The sequence below is a fragment of the Vanessa tameamea genome, chromosome 28 (assembly GCF_037043105.1).
Source record: "Vanessa tameamea isolate UH-Manoa-2023 chromosome 28, ilVanTame1 primary haplotype, whole genome shotgun sequence".
NCBI classification, from domain to species: Eukaryota; Metazoa; Arthropoda; class Insecta; order Lepidoptera; family Nymphalidae; genus Vanessa; species Vanessa tameamea.
The window spans coordinates 1044770-1067472 of record NC_087336.1 but is presented as its reverse complement, the minus strand read 5'-3'; the positions used below and the strand labels follow the sequence as shown (position 1 = coordinate 1067472).

At 33.5% G+C, this 22703-nt stretch overlaps 1 protein-coding gene, 1 long non-coding RNA gene and 3 other non-coding genes across 5 annotated transcripts in view; 3 read left to right on the top strand and 2 right to left on the bottom strand.

Moving 5' to 3' along the window:
• LOC135194223 (uncharacterized) overlaps positions 1-22703 on the bottom strand; it is a 131105-nt gene that overhangs the window by 62651 nt on the left and 45751 nt on the right. The window lies entirely within an intron of this gene.
• LOC113396813 (U-scoloptoxin(01)-Cw1a-like) lies at positions 1982-21874 on the top strand. Its single transcript, XM_026634878.2, has 5 exons — positions 1982-2055; positions 15932-16042; positions 19466-19588; positions 21370-21480; positions 21731-21874. Exons 2-5 carry the CDS (start codon positions 15956-15958, stop codon positions 21818-21820), a joined length of 411 nt encoding a protein of 136 aa, XP_026490663.1. The 5' UTR covers positions 1982-2055; positions 15932-15955; the 3' UTR covers positions 21821-21874.
• On the top strand, positions 13291-13452 carry LOC113396816 (U1 spliceosomal RNA). Its single transcript, XR_003368779.1, has one exon. It is a non-coding gene; the product is annotated as a U1 spliceosomal RNA (small nuclear RNA).
• On the bottom strand, positions 13801-13919 carry LOC135194273 (5S ribosomal RNA). Its single transcript, XR_010309749.1, has one exon. It is a non-coding gene; the product is annotated as a 5S ribosomal RNA (ribosomal RNA).
• Positions 18547-18750, top strand: LOC113396817 (small nucleolar RNA U3). Its single transcript, XR_003368780.1, has one exon. It is a non-coding gene; the product is annotated as a small nucleolar RNA U3 (small nucleolar RNA).

The following is a 22703-nucleotide window of genomic DNA, read 5'->3' as shown; positions in this document are numbered from 1 at the left end:
CGAAATTCTGCCACATGTGTATTCCACCAACCCGCATTGGAGCAGCGTGGTGGTATGCTCCAAACCTTCTCCTCAAAGGGAGAGGAGGCCTTAGCCCAGCAGTGGGATATTTACAGGCTGTTAATGTAATGTCAAAAAACGATTCAAACTACTCGAATACTTGATTTTGACTTTACAACGCCATCTTTAGTTAGTTCTTATCTTTAGTGAGTTTAGTTTTCTATGTTGTCTTGGGTCTGAGTGTTTGTGGTACCGTCGTTACGTCTGATTTTCCATAACACAAGTGCTTTAGCTACTTACATTGGGATCAGAGTAATGTATGTGATGTTGTCCAATATTTATTTATTTATTTATTTATTTATTTATCTACGAACCACAATACTAAACAGATATAAATCAACATTTCAAACGTAATAAATTTCGTTTAATATGTATTTATAAATTACGATTATATTTAACATGTCTATTGACGTAACGTAACGTGACCGTGGGAGATGAGGGCTATTGTTGAATTTACAAAACAGAGTTTAGCATTTTACAATAACGAAAAATTTGAACTGTTACACTGTTCTATTAAGTATCATGGTCTGATTCGAGGAGTCACATCGCTGGGGCTTCAGTCAACCTGAATTATCCACCAGGGAACTGGGTATATTTTGAAGTTATACCCTTGTAAATAAATACTAAAGGGCTAGATTATCTCTAAATAGTATAAAATAAGAAGGCCGTCGCGGTCTATACGCTTGGATCTTTTAAACTACGCAACGGATTTTAATGCGGTTTTTATCTATAAACAGAGCGATTCAAGAGGAAGGTTTATATGTATAATACACAAATATTGTAGTAAAGAAATGTCGAGATTTTCAACTTAACTACCGGTAAAAACAACAAACTTTTTGTGTTTTTCTTCAATTCAAAAGTTGTATATAGTACCCGTTATTGTACCCTTGTGTGACCGGATCGGGTAGTTTGTTAAACTACATATAATATAATTCAAAAACTAGGCCGGGTAGATAATTATAAGGATACTCTGCCAAGTAAGAGATTTAACCCAAGATTACACTCCAGTGTCGGAAAACACGTTAACCTGTTCTCTCAAATGCCTCCATCCTTTTCAAGGAAGTATTAATATTCCTATTTACCCCGCAATTTAAGCTTGATCCTGTGTTAGGAGTGCGGACGACAATAGCTCAAAGGCGTTCACACCCCACCTCGATCGAACCTGCGACTTTTTACATCGCTACGCGGCACTTAAACCACTGCACTATTGACGCTTAAAGTCTTGATGCATATTTGAATTTCTTGCCATCAAGATAACATCGATCGCGAATAAAAATATATTTTACTAAGGTTTTCTATATGATATTATATTTAGCTTTTTATATTTATAGGAAAATTACAAGATATTTTTATTTATATATTCTAAGTAAATAAATAAGTAAAATATTTTATGTAAAATGAAAAATTAAAAAAAAAAAATGTTAAGCGCGTGAGAAGTTCTACTTCTTAAACGTTGTTATAAATAGTTTTAAATTGCATAAAAATAATTAATTACAATAAAATGATAATAATCTTATTTATAATAAAATAATTACTATTATTATAAATTAAATGTAATTTCTCCTTACTACTATGACACTCACAATTTAAATTTGAAATAAAATAAACATTGTAAAATAAAATAAGACGTGACGTTGTCTTCGAGCGACTGTTGACACTTATTGGCGGTTCAGCGAGCAACTTCATGCAGTTTTAAAGTCACCCTGTGCGCGCGCGTCGTTAAAATTCACGATCAGAATTTTTCCATAACGAGCCCAAAGTATAACTCAAAAACAAAAAAAAACTTTTTAAAAATAATATTCTTATTTCAAAAACATATAGAATGGTTTATTTTTTTTTTCTAATCCCACCGTGAGAAGCTCCGGTGTGTTGCTAGTATGTTAAAAGCGTGTCTACATTTTGTGATTGTAGCGTATAAAATTCCTAACAAATAGCATTGTTGATTCAGTTCAGTGTGAACTTTTGTGCTGGGTGCACGTTTTGTTCTTTGCCTAGGTATGTAAATTAATTTATTAAATACTAATATTTTTTATGTGTTAATATGGACCTAGGATCTTGGGGTATTTAAAAGAAATTAAAAAAACAATTCGGTTTAAAGAGTTAATTGCAGTTTTTTTTTTTATATTTACGTAAATTACGTACGTATTTTTTTAATTGTTGCCAAATAATGGATCATGAAATAGATAAATCAAAAAAAAAAAATTACGGATAAATAATAATCATTCATCAAATGTTTTATTTATTTAATACATATTATTAGAGGCAGTTGTATTTATTTAATAGTTATGATTTAATATTGATATATATTTCATGGATCTTGGACTTTCAGAAACGATGCTCAAATAAAAAAAAAATTACGTTGTTTTTAATAACAAAAAATTATTTTTATAATATAATTTCTTAGGATTTTTATTTAAATAGTTTTGCGTTTAATCAAAATTTGTAAAAATAAAATTGTCGCCTGTGAATTCGCTCGCGTTTTAGTTGTTGGTCGTCGAGTACTAAGAAAAGTACCCTATAACCTTCCATGGGGAATACTTCGAATCCTTTCATACCAAACTTCATCAAATTTGATTCAGTTTTTCGGCCGTGAAAGCGTTACAGACAGATGGAGTTTTCGTATTTTAATATTAGAGTACAGATATATATCTTATTACCTTGTAACTCGTATGTACTATTTGATGATTTGTTTTTGACCATACCCTTAATAAGTACCTCCGTTATTTTACACCCAAATAGCAATGCTTTACTTACGCTAGTGATAGAGAATTTAAGCTTACTTGTATAAAGAGCCGAGATGGCCCAGTGGTTAGAACGCGTGCATCTCAACCGATGTTTTCGGGTTCAAACCCAAGTAACTGAATTTTCATGTGCTTAATTTGTTTTTATAATTCATCTCGTGCTCGGTGTAGGAATCATCGTGATGAAACCTGCATTTCAACGAAATTCTGCCACATGTATATTCCATCAACCCGCGTTAGAGCAGCGTGGTGGAATATCCAAACCTTCTCCTCAGAGGGAGAGGAGGCCTTAGCCCAGCAGTGGGAAATTTAAAGGCTGTTAACGTTATGTAATGTAATGTGTGGATAAAGTATATTGATTTTCAACTTCGGTTCGTAGGATGAGGCCATAGCATCAAATCGACGTTGGGTCACAACTTATGGGGTACTTAAAATAAAAAAAAATTAACGTCATAATTAAATTTTAAAGTAAAAATCAACCCATATTTCATACTATTAAATTTAATAGTGCAATTAATCCATGCATGCACAATCAACGCGTGCCAGTCTACGAGTACCTTCCTGTTTTATTTCCTCATTAAACAACTTAGCGTTATTAAGAACAGTTGATCACTTTCGTTCAAATTATTAATTGATAACTGAGATGGTCCAGTGGTTAGAACGGAATCTTAACTTGATTGCGGGTTCAAACATAGCAACATTTTCATGTGTGTTATTTAAGACGGTTTAGGAAAGTGGGAAGAAAATTCATGTGTGTTAACATTTGACATCCACAAATCCACTCCACTGAGTCACTTGGTGTAATGTGTTCCAAAAGGGAGAGTTGACTTTCGCCCAATTGATATTTACGAACGGATTTTTTTTTTATGTAAATGCAATTGGCGTTTAAGAGAAAACCGATACGAGCCTAATACCTACTATGTTGATCATTATCTTTTACAATTATATATCTCAGTTTAAGAACTTTATTCTCATTACGACAACGTAATTTACATGAGAACTTATATCTAACTTATAAATATAACAATTCGTTCCGATCAGCAAAGCAGATGAGATAACAGTTTCAATTGATTATTTTAACAGGGAATCGTTACACAGAATATGGTTATAAAGTCGAGATTTAAACATAGAAAAAATTGTTAGATTTTTTACTTGTTTAGGTAAATTGTTATAAAGTTTTGCTCCCTCAAAAATGATCATTTTTTTTCCACTCTTAGTTCTAGTTTTAGGCAGTGTTAGATGGCTAGCACGTCTAGTTGCATATCTGTGTAATTGACCTTTGCTTTCGAAAGATATTTCTGTATGAATTTTTTTGTAAAAATAATCAATAATAATCTTATCATATATAAGGTATCTTGTATATTTATATAACCGCGAACCTTCCCTTATTCCTGTTTACCCTCACCTACCCTACTAGCAATAATTACGCTAATTACTTATAGGTTTTTAAATTTCAAGAAAATGACTTAGTACGTTAATTTTTAACCAACCTTAATAAAAGGAGGTTGCGTGATATTCACTCACTTTCGTATTTATGATATTAAAATAGATAATCTTAACTGAGGTCTGTGTGGTGATCTAGATATTATTTTCAGTATAATGTTTTAACTGAACAAAACAAGAAAATTAGCCCAAAGTGAATACTCCCATTATCTTGTCTCCATCATCAGATCAGCTTGATATACCAAATTATTGTGTCTGATTTGTAAATTCGTTATCTATCTTGAAATACGATAAAGAATTTAACCATTTTTTTAAGCATGAAGTCATCCCATCTTATCTTAAGCACCGCTGTTGAGACTTAATAATGATGAACAATAAGAAAAGAAATATTAACCATTCCTTACATCGCTAAAGCGCCACCAACCTTGGGAGCTAAGATGACCCTTGTGCCTGTAGTTACACTGGCTCACTCACCCTTCAAACCGGAACACAAAAATACCAAGTATTTCTGTTTGGCGTTAGAATATATGAGGAGAGGATCCCACTCAAACTTGCTGTGTTTTGACTGATTTGTTTTTTTTTCTTTGTACTTATCCTGTTTATTCCAAAAATACGATACGGGAGTGACCATATTTCAAGGAGCTCAGGGGCAGAACCGTTTTTAGTTATATTTGGACTAGGTAGACAGTGCTGTTGTTGACATAAAGAATTTTCAGCACGAGAAATATCTATAAGCTTTATTTTCTGGGTCCCAATTTTTTTTTTTAAATTAGGTATATTGTTATTACCGACTTTTCTTGAATTGGTTAAAATATATTCTAAGTATAATTATATATATGCTAGGCAGATTATGAACAATATATATATACTGAGCCGAGATGGCTCAGTGGTGCGTGCATCTTAACCGATGATTTCGGGTTCAAACCCAGGCAGGCACCACTGAATTTACATGTGCTTAATTTGTTTATAATTCATCTCGTGCTCGGCGGTGAAGGAAAACATCGTGAGGAAACCTGCATGTGTCTAATTTCAACGAAATTCTGCCACATGTGTATTCCACCAACCCGCATTGGAGCAGCGTGGTGGAATATGCTCCATACCTTCTCCTCAGCGGGAGAGGAGGCCTTAGCCCAGCAGTGGGAAATTTACAGGCTGATTATGTTATGTTTATATATATACTTAGAACGAACATGAAATACAAAAACTGTGAGAAAAAAAAAATCAAATAAGAAACGAAGAATTTTTCTAACCCAATACGAATAAAATTAAGAATACGTTATGAAGTAACGAAAATGGTCATTTTTTTAAATTCCAAATTAACAACGTTATTGTTAGGAGTGATACTCGAAACACAGAGACCTACATCTCACCGCAATGTAAAATTAATACGCTATTATTTAATAAGGGAAATAAACATACGTTACATAATTTCAACTAATTGCGGTTTTTAGATTTCCTTGATATCGTTTAAGGATTAGGTCAAGCATTAAAACCACAAGTAACTCACTTGGTAGGGCCTTGTGCAAGCCTTTTGTGTAGGTACCCAATGATCGGATATTTTAACAACAGCAATACTTAGTACTGTTGTGTTCCGGTTTGAAGGGGAATGAACCAGTGTGATCCCATTAAGGGCGATGTTAGGGATGGTTAATATTTCTTACAGCGCCAATGATTATGGCCTTTGATGACCTCTTACGACCAGATGGTTCAAAATGTATGATTTTACATATAAATTATTCTTGTATATTAAATGATGTGTTTGTTCGATTTTAATGTATTTTTTAAATATGTCAAAAGTCGCGTGCAATTTTAATTTTTAAAGTTAAAAACGCACGCGTGTCGAACGCAATGCAATTTTAAAACAGGTGTCAGAAATTTAAATATGGTTCCGTGTTGTGTAACCTACTTTAATTAGAAAAAAAAAAAAACAATTGATTAACATAAAGAAATATAAGACAATAATTAATAAATTAATTACACATTTTTTCCCACAAATATAAATAATTACGTATATATACTAAACGAGGACCGTTTTTGTAAGTAAACTTAGTATAGCTATAGATATGTGTCTAGATAGTTTGTAAACTATAAGAAAACAGGCCATTTTTAATAGCTTGGTGTGCGTGACAGCTGCGCTTGACACTTGACACACACACTTAACGAGGGTGCTTGTAGTGAGTAGCAAACTGTTGGCCGCCATTTTGTCATCGTCCATCGAGTAATAAGATTTTTAGGTACAGAACGCGACTTGGAGTAATATATAGTAAATAGGCACTTCTGCTGAGAATATAGTATTACTATACACTAGTACACCAAATATATTTACTTGGTGGTAGGGCTTTGTGCATGCCCGTCTGGGTAGGTACCACCCACTCATCAGATATTCTACCGCCAAACAGCAGTACTCAGTATTGTAGTGTTCCGGTTTGAAGGGTGAGTGAGCCAGTGTAGCTACAGGCACAAGGGACTTAACATCTTAGTTCCCAAGGTTGGTGGCGCATTGGTGATGTAAGGAATGGTTAATATTTCTTACAGCGCCTTTGTCTATGGGCGGTGGTGACCACTTACCATCAGGTGACTCGTCCGCCAACCAATGCCATAAAAAAAGAAAAAAAAAATTGAAAAATATCTTAAGTTTTATTCGTTATTTCGAATATTATTATTTCGAGTATCTTAGGTCCACAGTCAGTCTTTATACTGAACACCGAAATGCGAAGCACCTAATAATTGGGTGGTACCACCTGATTAAAATTACATCTCAAGTTGCTCATCGTGATATTGTGACATTCAACATAATTAGGTAAATTACGTTCATTATTTCGTAAAGAGACAATTTAAAAACAAAATGTCCGCCTATTTGCAGTTCGTGAGAAATATTTGCGTAATATATATTTTTTTATAGTTTTATTGTAATTCAAGTTTATAATAAAATTGTCCATTAAAAGTATTTCAAAATTAATTTAACGAGGCGATTTTATTCGGACTGAAGCGTTTTTAATTTTTAAATCGATTTTTTAAAATGGAGCAGGATCTCGGTTTCAAAGATTATAGATCTTGGGGCATAACTTCGTCGTAAGTATATAGAATTTGCATTTGAATGTTCTAATTTTATTACGAAACGGCTTTCTTGTAGGACTTTGTGCAAGCCCGTCTGGGTTACACTCAACATATATTCTAACCCCATAAGCATCTTAGCAATGTCGTGTAAGTTTGAAGGGTGACTGAGCTGTTGAAACTGCAGGCAGATAACATCTCAGTTCAAAAGTTTAGTGACGCATTGGTGATATCAATGATAAGTGATAACTTACCAAAACACCTGTAAAGACAGACAAACTTAATTTTTATAATATTATTCGAAAAGATCAGACGATGAGTTTCGGAGACAGTAAATCGAACTGCTATATCATTATTGTATGAAATCGGCTTTTTATTTGTTAAAATAACTTTTATTACCCTTTTTATGATATCGAAATGTAAATCGTACAATATTACCAAATTTTTATATCATTCATAAAATTAAATATTTTTTGCAATAAAAATTAATATTTTTTATTAAAATCGAATATTTACACATACATATCTTCATAAGTTCGGTGATTATTAATCAATTGTTTCCAACCAGGGGCATCGCCTGCCCCTCACACATATGGCATTTCAGCAACTTGTGCATAAATACGAAATAAAATACGATCGAGTTCGAACCCATGACATCCTGCTAAGATTTACTCTTGCCTCTGGACATTTTGCCTACTTATTAACAACGTGTAATCATGTTTTATTTAAAGGAAAAATCGTATTGTTTCCGAAATCAACTTCTTACGACATTATTGATTAGTATAATTACATTCTCGACTTGAACAAATGATTTGTAATGACATACAAAAAGACGGACAAACGTGGAAGTATAACTACTAATACGACTCGTGGGAACGATCATTTATAATGTGATCGAATCAAAACGAACTATAGTCAATTCATATCAAGTTCTTTGATTTAGTAGAGTCTCGTTGGTCTAGTAGATTTACACGGACGGTATACGGTTCTGTGAGCGTTACCGAAATTATAGGATATCCGAAACTGGTATTTAAAAGTTTATTAAGACTAAATTAATAAATAAATCTTATTATTCATTAAAAGAGTACTTTTTAGAAAAGAACGCTTGGATTTAGGCTCGCGTTCCATCACAGGACACTAATTATTGTAAAAAAAAAGCAGCATTGTAAATCTGTTTATTTGAAAAGAGCAACTATGCGAGTTTCTACTCGCTGGACGCTGCTTTCCAAAACGGTGGTAATATTTTAATATCGACGATTCAAAAACGCTTTATTGTGAAGTTTCGTTGAATTTCGTTGAAATTAGACACATGTAGGTTTCCTCACGATGTTTTCCTTCACCGCCGAGCACGAGATGAATTATAAACACAAATTAAGCACATGAAAACTCAGAGGTGCCTGCCTGGGTTTGAACCCGAAATCATCGGTTAAGATGCACGCGTTCTAACCACTGGGCCATCTCGGCTCTTTTAAAGTAGAATATAAAATAAAAATGTATATTTAATTAATATAAATAAATAAAATAAAAGAAAAAATATCCTTATGAGGTAACTTCAAGGCCAATTTTCTCAGGAACTCGTATATTCATAAAATTGAAATTAATACCAAATATTAAAGTCCGCGGTCTCTTATAGCTGTGAAAATATCAATCCTCTATCAAACCAATAAAATATATAGCTGTTTATGGCGCGTTTTTCAAACATTCGCAAATGTAATAAAAATCTATCATCATACCTATAGGGATCTGAAAATCTAAAAACCGTAAATTTGTTGTTAATTTGGTGGTACGGAACCCTCAGCGATGGAGTCCGAATTGCACTTGCCAGGTTTTTTAATTTAGCAACAGTAGCAGTTTTTTCAGCAGCCTTATACAATAAAGTGAAACTCTCATATCAATCAGATAATATGTTTTTGCGTGAAACGGGAAACTTATTTAGTGGTATGGCTTTGTGCTGTCTGGGTAGGTACCACATCATATGATTTCCCGCCAAACAGTAATACTTAGTATCTTTGTGTTCCGGTTTGATGGCTGAGTGAGCCAGTGTAACAGACACAAAGGACATAACATCTTAGTTCCGAAACCTTACAGTACTAATAAAGGTAGTGGTGACCACTTACCACAACAGTCCGACAGACACACAATCTTTTCTTTATAATATGATTATGATAGTTTTAAACAGTTTATATTAAACTAATTATAATCTTAATAGCTTTCGTGATTAAATTATTTTTAATAACTTCGACCTAATTAATTTTAAAACGATGCTTAATGTTAAAATCTTAACATAATATTTAATCGTATCTTCATAATTGTAAACCGCAGTTTTAAATTGTTCTCGAAATAGAGTTTTAAGTATTTCCCAATAGTTTAAATTTTAGATGAAATTTACTTAAGAGAAATCATTTTATTATTTAATTTATACTGAGTTTAGATAACATCCAGATAAGCTTATTAAAGTTACTATATATAAAGTAAGATTACTAAAGTTACTATACTAACTGTTTTTTAAGCGGCTTCGAATAAAAAAAAACAGGTCCTTTAATTCAGGACCCTTCGGCAAGTCCTTCAAACCCAGGCATGCACCACTGAATTTTCATGTGCTTAATTCGTGTTTTTAATTCATCTCGTGCTCGGCGGTGAAGGAAAACATCGTTAGGAAACCTGCCTGTGTCTAATTTCAACGAAATTCTGCCACATGTGTATTCCACTAACCCGGATTGAAGCAGCGTGGAATATGCTCCAAACATTCTCCTCAAAGGGAGAGGAGGGCTTAGCCCAGCAGTGGGAAATTTACAGGCTGCTAATGTAATGTAATATCAAATGTAATATTTAATTAAATTGTTGAAGCATACCTTCGTAATAAAGTAAATCGATATTGAATAAAATACCGTTGTGGTACAAAAAATAAACTTCACGAAGTTAGGAAAATATAACAGGGCCCTTGCCCTGCTTAATCCGGTCCTGCCTTTTTTTTTAATTTTCTATTAACGTGGATGCACATGTTGCTGAATGTCATTCCATACATGCAGGTTTCCTCACAACAATTTCCACCAACGATATTAACTAGATAACTACGCATAGCACGTCAAATTTCAGCGTTGGTCACGCTTCGAACACGTAATCTTTGGCTAAAGTTCTCATGTTCTTGCAACTAGACCGTCGATGTTTATATAATTATGTTAATGACTTTAGACATACAGTTTAATACAATCGAATTTTAATACATAGAAGAGCGCGTTATATAAAGGATGTTGAGATGTCGACCCTGATTTCATTACTTTGACCTACATTGTATAAAAGTCGAACTGTAAAGGATCGTAAAAATATTTTCGATGCTTTTTGAAAGCTTCGAAAGTATTAATATTTTGCGTTATAGCTTTTGCTATTCTTCGTTGCCTTATGTAATAAAATCGGTTAATTATTACTCGATGGGTAGATATCACTCACTGTACGGTTTAAAGGGGGATTGCCAGTGTAACTACAGGCACGAGGGACATAATACTTAGTTCCCAAGGCTGTTTGTGCATTGGCGATGTAAGGAATGATTAATATTTCCCATAGTGCCATTGTCAATGGGCAGTGGTGACTACTTACCATCAGGTGGCCCATTTGCTAGTCCACCTGCCTATTATAAAAAAACCTTAAAAATACGCAATGAAAAAAAATATATAGAAAAAGCATGACATCCAAAAGATTGTATTGTATCATCATCATCATCAATATTAGCTCCAACAACACAATCAACTGCTGGCAAAGCTCTTCACCAAACTGCACAAAATTCCCTGGTTCTCCACCTTCCGCATCCAGTCAGTTCTCTCCACCTTCAGGTGTATATAACAATACATCAGAAAATAAGAGGGAAGATGTTACACAAAAAAAAACGAATGTTGCAATCATTTATCGCTAAACCATCTCATTCAACGAACCGTTGAGCAGAGGAAATGGTCTAGAATGATCTTGAAGTTCGTGTACATTGATTTACATACAGGAAACGTACAAATTATTATAATTAACTGTATTATATTTGATACAATCAGTAACTTCTAAGTTTATCGAAGATTCTACATTCCAAACCGTTGGTAGCTGTACTATACTGTAATATATATATTCCATAGGCACACGAGCAAATTTGGTATGTGGTCACCTCTGGATTGTCTGACGGGCAAATGAGCCATCTGATAAGTTGACACTGCCGCCCATAGACATTGGCGCCGTGAGAAATTTTAACCATTCCTTACGTCACCGATGCGGCATCAACCTCGGGAACTAAGATGTTCCATGTGCCTGTAGTTACACAGATCCACTCTTCAAACCGGAACACAACAATACTTAGTACTGTTGCTTCGCGGTAGGAATATATTATGAGGATACCTAGACCACCAAGCAAAATTAAATTAACTGCAACGAAATAGAGCAATTAATCACTGTTTTAATTTCCCAGCAGAACATAGATAGTAATTCGTATATTAAATAATAATTCCACAACAAAGGCACCGACCTCGAAATTAATTATTTCTCTAGAATTCTAAAGCTATGAATAAACATAATCGCGTTACTAAACACACAATAATGGTGATCGCGTGAAAAAACATGACTTTAAACAATTTTTCGCCTAATTATCATAAAATCGGGTCAGTTGCGAGCGGGTCGGTCGGAGATCGCATCAGAATCCCACGATACACTACGTTACGACATTACGACTATTTCTGAGATTATATATTACATTTACTAATAAAATGCTCGTGTAGAAGACCTAGTTTCTTTTGGTCGAGATTAATGGTCAACACCGCTTTAAAAACTTACCGTCAAGTGGTCCATTTGTCCGTCTATCTACGTTCAATCTATATGTAAATCGATACAGTACCCTTTTCTTGATTTTTTTTGTAGGTGGACTGGCAAATGTCGTAGATATTAGTGCCGTGATTTTAACCATTCCTTACATCGCCAATGCACCACGAACCATGAGAGAGATGTTATGACCTTTATGCCTGTAGTTACATTCGCCCTTCAAACTGGAACCCAACAATACTGACTTTCAGTCAGAATATATCTGTACTTATAAAATAATATGTCCTGACTGACTTATTCATCATCGCCGAGCGTAAACTATTAAAGTTAGAGCCATGAGATTTGGTGAGGTGTGGTGAGTGAGTCTTCTCAATAAAACGACCCTGTTTTATTGAGAAGACACCCATTAAGGAAGGAATTTTTACGCCTAAGGGGGTGAAATAGAGATTGAAAGTTTGTATGGAAGTCCGTCATTTGTTAAGCTAGAAACATGGCACTGTATTTTTGGGCTACTGATTAAAAATGAGTAGATACGTACTTGGGCGTTTCTGGATATTGTACTCCTAATGGGTAAAATACACATGTCTGTATATAATAAAAAATATATTCAACTTCCACGCGAGCAAAGCCGCGGACAATGGCTAGTTATACATATAATTGTATATAAGTAACATAACTTTGTATTTTAAATGTTGGAAAATAATACCCACAGAAATTCTTGGAGGTTATTCGCAGTAGAATCTACATTCCGAACCGGTGGTGGCTTTTCTTGATTTGGTCATAATGGCGATTCAAAACCTTGTAGGAGCCTAATCGAATAAAGTATATTTTGATTTTGAATACGTGGCGGGCGAATTTATGAGTAGTCTACCTAGACGGACTGGGAAAAAACCATACCAAGTGATCTCTACTTATCAACCGTTTGTTTGGTAGGTGGGTGATTTTCAACCATAAACATGTAGGTAAATCATTTTAATTGGTAATAACTAAATATTTACTCATTAAATACTATTTTCTTTGGTATATATCACAATACGAATTTGAAAATATTGTATTTCTTTAACCAGTATCAGCGCGTTCCATTTTTCACCCTCAGAGTTACGTTTATAACATTCGACGATAGATGTCGCTAGTAGTCGATTAGATCGCGCTAACGAAGTTCACTGTCTGTGGATATATAATAGCGGCCAACGGACATCAAAGCATACTTACCTGGCGTAGGGGACACCGTGATCATGAAGGCGGTTCCCCCAGAGCGAGGCCTATCCATTGCACTGCGGATGGGTTGACCTCTGCGATTATCCCTAATGCGGATAACTCGGACGCGTAATTTTTGGTAGTGGGGACTGCGTACGCGCCGTCCCCCTTAATATATAGTGATATACTAAAACAGCTTGCTAATAATATTAAAATGAAAAAGTGGAATATATACATCAATATTATATCTCCAAGACGCGCGAGTACCGAAAAAATTGTCAAAATATAAGAACTTCAAAGAATTTAACAAAAAATGGGCAGTTTTATTCATAATTCAAATACGCATTTAAGTATTACCAGAACAATAAAAACAAAATTATTAGTCAAAAATTGAATTAAATTATAATAAGTCTAATACATTAAATAATATAGAATAATAAACTATGCTAAAATAACAATCATTTTAGAACAGTCACAAATCTGTAATTTACGAAACATTACAATTTAAATGCAAAAGGGCCAACGGCACGCGGTGTTCCCAGGCGGTCACCCATCCAAGTACTGAACGCGCCCGATGTTGCTTAACTTCGGTGATCGGACGAGAACCGGTGTATTCAACATGGTATGGACGTTGGCGACAGAATGATCAAAAAACATTTAAATATTCTGTTTCTTTAAATTGTATATGATATAAAATATACAAAAATTACATTTATTTTATAAGACACTCGCAAATTAGTCATCTGATTGTAGATGGTCACCACCGCCCACAGAATTTAAGCTGTAAGAAATATTAACATATCCTTACATCACCAAAGCACCACCACACGTCCCCTGTGCCTGTAGTTACACTGACTCACTCACTCTGTAAACTGTACAATACAATACTAAGTATTATCATTTGGTAGTAGAATATATGAGTAGATGGTATCTACACAAACAATCTTGTATAAACTCCACCACCACACAAAATTAATTCATTCGATAGAACCTTAATTCTACCCACTGATATTGAATCATAGTCATATTGTTGCATTGCAACATAGCTGTACAAAAACTATCAGTTCCAACATCTAAAATTAAAGCAGAAACCCAAAAAATTCTTCCTTAGCAGGTGCTTCCGTTATTTAATAAACCTATTTTTAAAATTTCTAGACTCAGTATTTTTGAATGTTGACAGTCAGACTAATTATTTGATATCTAAGTAAGTCTGTCTAAAGTGAGTCTAAAGTTCACTGCTGGGCTAAGGCCTCCCCTTCCTTTTGAGGAGCGTATACAACCATGCTTCTCGAATTTGGATCGGTAAATACACATGTGGCAGAATATCATTGAAATTAAACACATGCGTGGTTCCTCACGAGATGAATTTCAAACACAAATTAAGTGGTGCTACCCTAGGTTTGAAACCGCAATCATCAGTTAAGACGCACGCGTTCTAACCACTGTACCATCTTGGTTGTAGGTTTTTAAACATACATTGTTCCATTAATACATTAATCTTTCGATCTACAATGACATGTTTTTATAGATTTTTTGGGGTTCCGTAAACTTCATGTAAAAACCCTTTACAAAGGGATCCCTTACTTGGCCGCCTGTTGGTCAGACGCAGATCTCTTTCTTGATCTATGAGATGAAAACGTTTTACTTTTGAACTATGACTAATATTACTGTGACCTTCTCAACTAGGTTTGGTTTTAGAGGTTAGTTGTGATGTCTAACTAAATAAAAGCTTCGTACATCACGTGATATGGAAGAATAATGTATATATTTATTTGAATATTATTATAAATAATTCTATATATGCAAATTTAACTCTGTTTACTGTTACTCTTTCAAACTACTGAACCGAATTTGATGAAACTTGAGCCCCACGCTATAGGTTTTTTATGCCTAAGATCAGACCATCTCCTAAAACGCGAGTGAAGCCGCTGTCGATTACTTGTAGACCTTTATCTTATAAATGGAAGTTAAGCCTTATTCATACCTTAAAATAAAACTCCAAGTTTATAAATGCGATTGCAGAATGCTATGAAGCCCTCTCCACGCGATTCCAACTCGCACTTGACTACTTTTTTGTCGTATTTTCTATAGACAATGACTGAATTAAATCATTGTTATTACTTTTAACACAATTTTGTTTAACAACAAACAACACGGGTTAATTATTATTACAGTAACACGATATTACAATGGTAATTATTGGTAATTTGACTTTGTGTAAAAAATAGGGTTTTTTTTTTATTTACAATAGACTAACAAATAAACCTCCTTACCGTAAGTGGACTCCGACTTTAATAATATTAATCATACCTTACATGTTTGAATGATGACAAATAACAATCAACAGTATCATTAATTACTTTAAATTAATAATAATTACAAAAATCAAAAACACGACACCATTTTCTGTGACTCAGAAATTGTACGTCCGAAGCACACGAACTTCGCGCCAAAAAGTAAACTCAAGCATCTGTGACAAGCGATCGCGCGCTTTGTTTTTTTTTTAATGTATCACGCTACAAGGTATTGATGCATTAGGCCGTAAGAAAATATATATTAACGTCGTCACCACTGAAACCCACTATTTTGGGTAATAAAAAAAATAAGAATAGAAGTATTAATATTTTAATTTGCATTTCTTGTTTCAGATTTGGTACCAAGTAACTTCAGCAATGTCGGAAATGAGAATATGTGGTTTGAAGCTGGGTTCTGTGGGAATACTAGCTGTACTTCTCTACTTGATTGATACATCAAGAGCTGTAAGTATTAATATCTATAATTGGCTATAAATCTAATTAATTCTTTCAATTTGTGCATGGCTGTGTGGGTAAATACCACGCACTCATCATATAATCTCCCGTCAAACAGCAATACTGTGTGTTCCGAGTAAGCCAGTGTAACTACAGGCACTAGGGACGTAACACCTCAGTTCCCAAGATTGGTGGCATATATTAAAAAATTGTTGATATTTCGTACATTATTAATGTCTATTATTGACTACTTGTCATAAGGTGGCCCGTGCGCCAGTCCACCTGCCTATGACATAAATTAAATTTCGACAGATATTTCAGAAAACAGCATTTAATATATTGTTTAAATGAATATGTGCACTAGTGTGAGTGAGGGAGATATCAAATGTGTTGGCCAATGTCACCGAACCTAGCCAATGTCTGCTGTCTGCGTAACTGGGTTCGTCTCCATAGCCAATATAGACATTGGCTAAGTTCAACCGTCACTTCCAAGTCTCAATTGTAAAAAAAAACATTCTAATTTTGTTTTCTATATATATTTATGTTTTACTTAATTGCTCGGCTTCTATAAACATTTTTGAAATTACGTCTTATAGGATTAAAAAATGGGTACCTTATTAAAAAAAAATCTCGATTAAAAAAAACTCGTTACGAGTTTCCCACGCATGAAATAGGTATGTGCCCAGGACGCCTAGCGCGCCCTAGTACACCGAAATACCACCTATAAACCAGCGTAACCTCTCCGTCTATTCGGCTTTTGCGTGCTACCATGACGAACCTTTGACAAAAAAAAATTAAAACTAGAAGTACTGGATTACTTAAAGATCGCCTTAAGAAATTGCTAATGTATTCGTATACCAGTTTAATGTGAACATAATCTATCCATTTCACGTCATCTATAAAAAGGTAAATAAATTATCAGATAAGAAATCACTTATATAATAATTAAGGTCATTATTTGTATTTAAAAGTCATTAAATGCTATTTAATGATTCAATACAATAGTGAGTAATTAATCATACAAATCAATCTAACACTAGTCTTACCATTAAAAACTTGTCATCTGATATAATTACCTTTTTTTTAAATTGATGACGTTATATAACTTTTTTTTTAATTATTGTTCACCTTCAAGTAGTTATACAGTTATTAAGTTAAATCGAAAAAGGAATGAACATAAACAAACCTTATATATACGTATTTCATGCGATTTGCTAACAGCTCAGCTATATTGTGCACTGCTAAGAGTTCTTGAGATTAATTTATGAATATATCATTATATATAACTCAACACTATTACAATTAACTACTTATTTTCACTTAACGTAAATTAGAATGACAGCTTCGTCGAAATTCGTAACGCCATGTTTGAAAATCCATAATGAATAATGAATATTATAGATTAAACAAGCTCTCGACCAATGATGTCGCGTCATTCGATGTCAAATTATTATTTGTCAGTAAATTGTCTAATCGTCTAATGTCGTCGTGTGACGTGTAGTTGCCGGTTGCAATTGACGAAAAAATTACGTTTTGAACGGCGCGAAACTGTTATCGAACGTTTGGAAGTAAAATTAAAGTGGATATAAGTAGTTTAGTGGAATAGTTTTGTGTTATAAATAGAGATATATTATTAGTCAAGAACTGTTAGTAGTGCACAATTTAGCAGAGCTATTAGCAAATCGCATGGAATTCGTAAATATAAGGTTCGTTTATGTTCATTCCTTCTACGATTAGAACAGTAACATTCACTACATACATTAAATCAATTAACAATGTCCAAGCTGACTGTCTAAGCTGAGATCCATGCGACGAAAAAGAATAGTGGCCAATGGTTGGCCACTGTACACGCACAGTAAAATAGTGTGATGCTTGGTGAGTGTGAAGCGTAGTTAGCACACCAAGATAGTAAAGTTGGCTCGACTGTTTTAGTTCTTTTGTAGTGCGACACCCTATCTAGACGGAACTATTCATTAAAGCCCTGTAAAATTATTACGATTGGCGCATAATACATATGCTATTTAAGTAGTCTTTTTCGTTAATAAACTTTCATATAAAGGTTCTTAAAACAATTATAAGTCATTCCTTATTCGTTTTAAATTTTCTTCACAAACAAATATTTAAAATCAAATTGATGCTAGCTAAAGTAATTTTTTGGTATAACCAATGATGCTAGTTTAAATTTATAATGCCGGGGTAAGTTCCGTTAGCCGTCACAAGATGGCGTTGCTTGATAATTTCGTGATGTAGGTATTACATATTTTAGATTACGAGATATGTAAATAATTTAATTCTATTTTCAATTTAAAGCATTATTCAAGTAATGACAAATTAAATTTTAATACTATACAAATATACTTTCGTATTCCTATTAACTAACAGAGTTAAAACTAAATGTAAACTTTACTTAACCTGACACTAGATGGCACTGTACGATTTAATCACAAAACTGAATCGCGCTGGCCAGATTTTCGCGCGATTAATGACATCGGCCCGTCAGCCCAGTTCCAATTAAGACCTTACTTCATAGGATCATTTCTATAGTAAGCTCTTCACGAGATCAACACACTACGTGTGATCGTACCAGTCGCGAAGATGAGACGTGGCGCGGCGTCCTGAGCGTGAGGCGGGCGACGACTTCGGTCGTCAGCCTTCGATGATCGTTCACTCCTATCTTTCGGGATAGGAGCGTGGGGCGCTGTCGCTGTCTGAGCGGCTGATTTTTAAACCCTTATAAAACTCTTAAATCTTAACCTCCTGCAGTAATGTAGAACCATCGATAGTTTGTGTTCTATGAGGGGGGGAGGTTAACCAATACCGGTCATCTTCGCTGTTGATTCCTAGGCACGATATGTAAAAATTTAGGTGTTCTCTAATGACACATCCTGCAATTAAAATGAAAGATTAACTAATAAATTAAATTCTTACCGGATCTTGCCGGTTCTCGGTAGAATATAGTCTACGAACCGGTGGTAGCTTTACATCGAATTTAACATTTTAACATGACTCAAAAGTGATATCTTAACTGATGTTTTCGGGTTCAAACCCAGGCAGGCATCACTGAATTGTCATGTGCTTAATTTGTGTTTATAATTCATCTCGTGCTCGGCGGTGATGGAAAACATCGTGAGGAAACCTGCATGTGTCTAATTTCAACGAAATTCTGCCACATGTGTATTCCACCGACCCGCATTGGAGCAGCGTTGTGGAATATGCTCCAAACCTCCTCTCAACGGGAGAGGAGGCCTTAGCCCAACATTGGGAAATTTACAGGGCGCTAATGTAATGTAAAAAGTTATTTTATGAGGTTACTTGAATAAAGAATATTTTATTTTGATAAATCATGACAATGAATACAACCCTAGTATGGAAATCAACGAATATACAATCTAGTTTACTGTATAAAAGGTATTTTTTTTATTGTTTTTCCAGGCTCTCGATGGCTACATCGCTGGACAAGACTACCCGGACTTCGAAGAGGTGCCAAAGGGCTTGTCATTCACCTGTAACGACAAGATACCTGGGTATTACGCGGATACGGAAACTATGTGTCAAGTAATTATCTACTATATATAATATACATGTTTAAATACTTGTCTATATACATATTATAAAGAGATAATCTCGGAAACTAATGAACAAATTCTGATAATGTTTTCGCTAGTAGATAGATACATTAATAGCATATGTGTAAAGTCGGGTTGAGTCGATAGACTTACTTTAAATTATATAAACTTAGATTTTCGTAAAATAATTTTAGTTTTCGCCTCGGGCCGGGTCACCATTTTGAATATATTAAGATCAAGTTATAAGTAATTTGATAAAGGTCTTGATTTTGATTCATCATTCGAACATACTTTTTGGAATGTAGAATCTAAGATAATTAAAAAAAAAATATATATGTATATTATCTATACAATTAGCAATATCATAACTTAAACTAGCGACCCGCACCGGCTTCGCACGGGTGCAATGCTGATAAAAATTAAAAAGTAAAGGATAAAAAATGGTTATTGTGGGTTATACCTAAGTGATAGACATATATACCATCGCGGACTTTTTTGAAGAACTTTTTAAGGTGTACAATACTGTAGTACATTATTTTGATCTATCTCGTAGGGATCAGCCAGCGTTTGCAATGTAAGCGCAAAAAATTTTTCATTTACGACATCACTTCAGAAACCCTTAAAATTATCAGTATTCTCTACTATATTGGGCATGTATTATACATATAAACCTTCCTCTTGAATCAATCTATCTATTAAAAAAACCGCATCAAAGTCCGTTGTGTAATTTTAAAGATCTAAGCATACATAGGGACAGACAGCGGTAAGCGACTTTGTTTTATACTATGTAATCAAGATAAACAAATGAATTGCTAACAAAGAAAAAAGGCAATAATATATATAACGCCTGATGCTTAAAATTAGCAAATACACAGAACTGATTTTCTAGTACGATTTGTATATTTTATAATTAGGTCTAATGAGAATCAAATAAACAATAGGTTCTGGCACGAGATCTCTTAAAATTACCGTTACCTTTATATTTAAACGAATTGAATACAGCTGTCATTTAAACGGACAGATAATTTATTCGGTTTTGGTTTACTTAAATTATTTCTTTCAAACAAAGTAAATTGAGCTCCTAGAAGAAATGTACTATTGGGCAGACTTAAAATTGATTTCATAGTAAATTAAATTTTAGTAAGCAACCAGTGGGTAAACATTTAATTTTGTTCATCAATTAACATTCTAACCTTATTATATTAATTTAAATTATAGTTTTTAAATATTATTTTAATGTCCATCTATTGTTTAATTCTGCTGAGCAAATAATAATTTTGTATCGGGACTATTTATATTAGAAGCGTTTAAATTATCAAGTTGAAATCTCTACTTTTTTTTTCTGATAATCCTTGATTTACTTCCTGACCAGGAATTGCTGGTGAACTTTTCATACAGCCGACAAAAATATATTATGTTGTCTATCTAAACAGCGTTCGAGTTATACTAATTTTAATTACTAGCCATTATTTTTGTTTATTTTTTTTAAGAATAGTATCAATGCCCCATTATAAGGAGTTACTGAGATTCCTATTTACCCCTCCTTTTAAGCTTGTGTTAGGAATGGGGAAGGCAAAAGCCTAAGAGATCAGGATTGATCTTTAGGGTCAGGTGGCCTTTAAACAATTGCACTATTGACATGATACACCTTTAAATCGTAAATTAACAATATTAAATATAATACCGGTACTGAGGAGAACCGACAAGGTTCTTAGTAGTCAGTTCATCAATTAAAGGAACAGTTACCAAATATATTTGTCATGTCTTCAGGTCTGGCATTGGTGTGTGCCCGGTCTGGGAGGCAACATGATGTACTCATTCCTCTGCGCTCCAGGAACAGTGTTCAATCAGCAGTCCAGGGTCTGTGATTGGTTTTTCAAGGTACGTTATTCGAAGGTCAAATTATTTATTGTATCATCAAAATTTTAACTTTCATTGTATTTCTAAAGTTTTCTTCCGTTTCTTTAAGTACTTAATTATTTATAGTCCTCATGTTATTATGGTTCTTAGATTTTCGTCTATCACATGTCCAATTTATAATTAATAAAATATTTTGAACTTAAATTTACATATTTACTTAAATCATGAAGTATTTAAAATATATGATTTCTATGACACTTTACTTTCTCAGGTTGATTGTCCTAACGCGCCAGCTTACTATGGGGTTAACGAGGATCTCTACAAAGACGAAGCTGGCAATTATATTGCAGGAAAAAAGTAAACCAAATTTAAGTTATAATTAGTATGTACTTCTATTACAAAGAAATTTAAAATACATAATTTTTTTTAAAAAGTTGAATGAAAAATGAAATGATGACCTTGATTAATATAATAATTATACTATTTATTAATTGGTACCTTAAATGTGATTAATGATGATAAGTTATGTATCAAACGAAATTTAAATGAAAGCGCCTGATTGTAAAATATAGCAATGTCTTGAATAAGCGTGAATTGAAATAATATAAGGCGCTGATGATTTGTTTTTTTATAAGCTAATTAAAAACAATAATTTTACATTTAGAATTAACGTCACAAATGAAAAATCGATGTATGTTATATAGAAATGTATGTTTTCCGAATATTTTATGTTCATTACTTAATAAGAATAACGTACAAAACAATTTCATTTCGCTTCTGTAGGTTTATTTAGTTAATCTATCTTAATAGAAAATATTATTGCTCAATTTTTTTTTGCTATCAAACTCCCTCCAAATGCTTTCAAGGTGACAAGACGAAAATACCATTGAACGAATAACAGTTAGTCAAATACATAAAATAAATCAACAGACACGTAAACCACGATAAATTACAAAGAACAATGACGAATAATAAAATAAATTAGTTGATTGGTTGATTGTTTGATTATGAAAGTGTTCCCTTTTAAGTTACATATAGCAAATACCGGTACGAGAGGGACATATATTAATATATTATGACATCACTATGTTACTATGTTTGTTTGTAGAGAAGTTTGGGATGATTATTACTATCTACATATAGCAGACAACTTAGTTAAAGCTGGAATTGTTTATAATAATAAGAATTGTCATTGTGTAAACATTAATTTACAGTTTGTCATTGTATTTGTATTTTTTTATTAA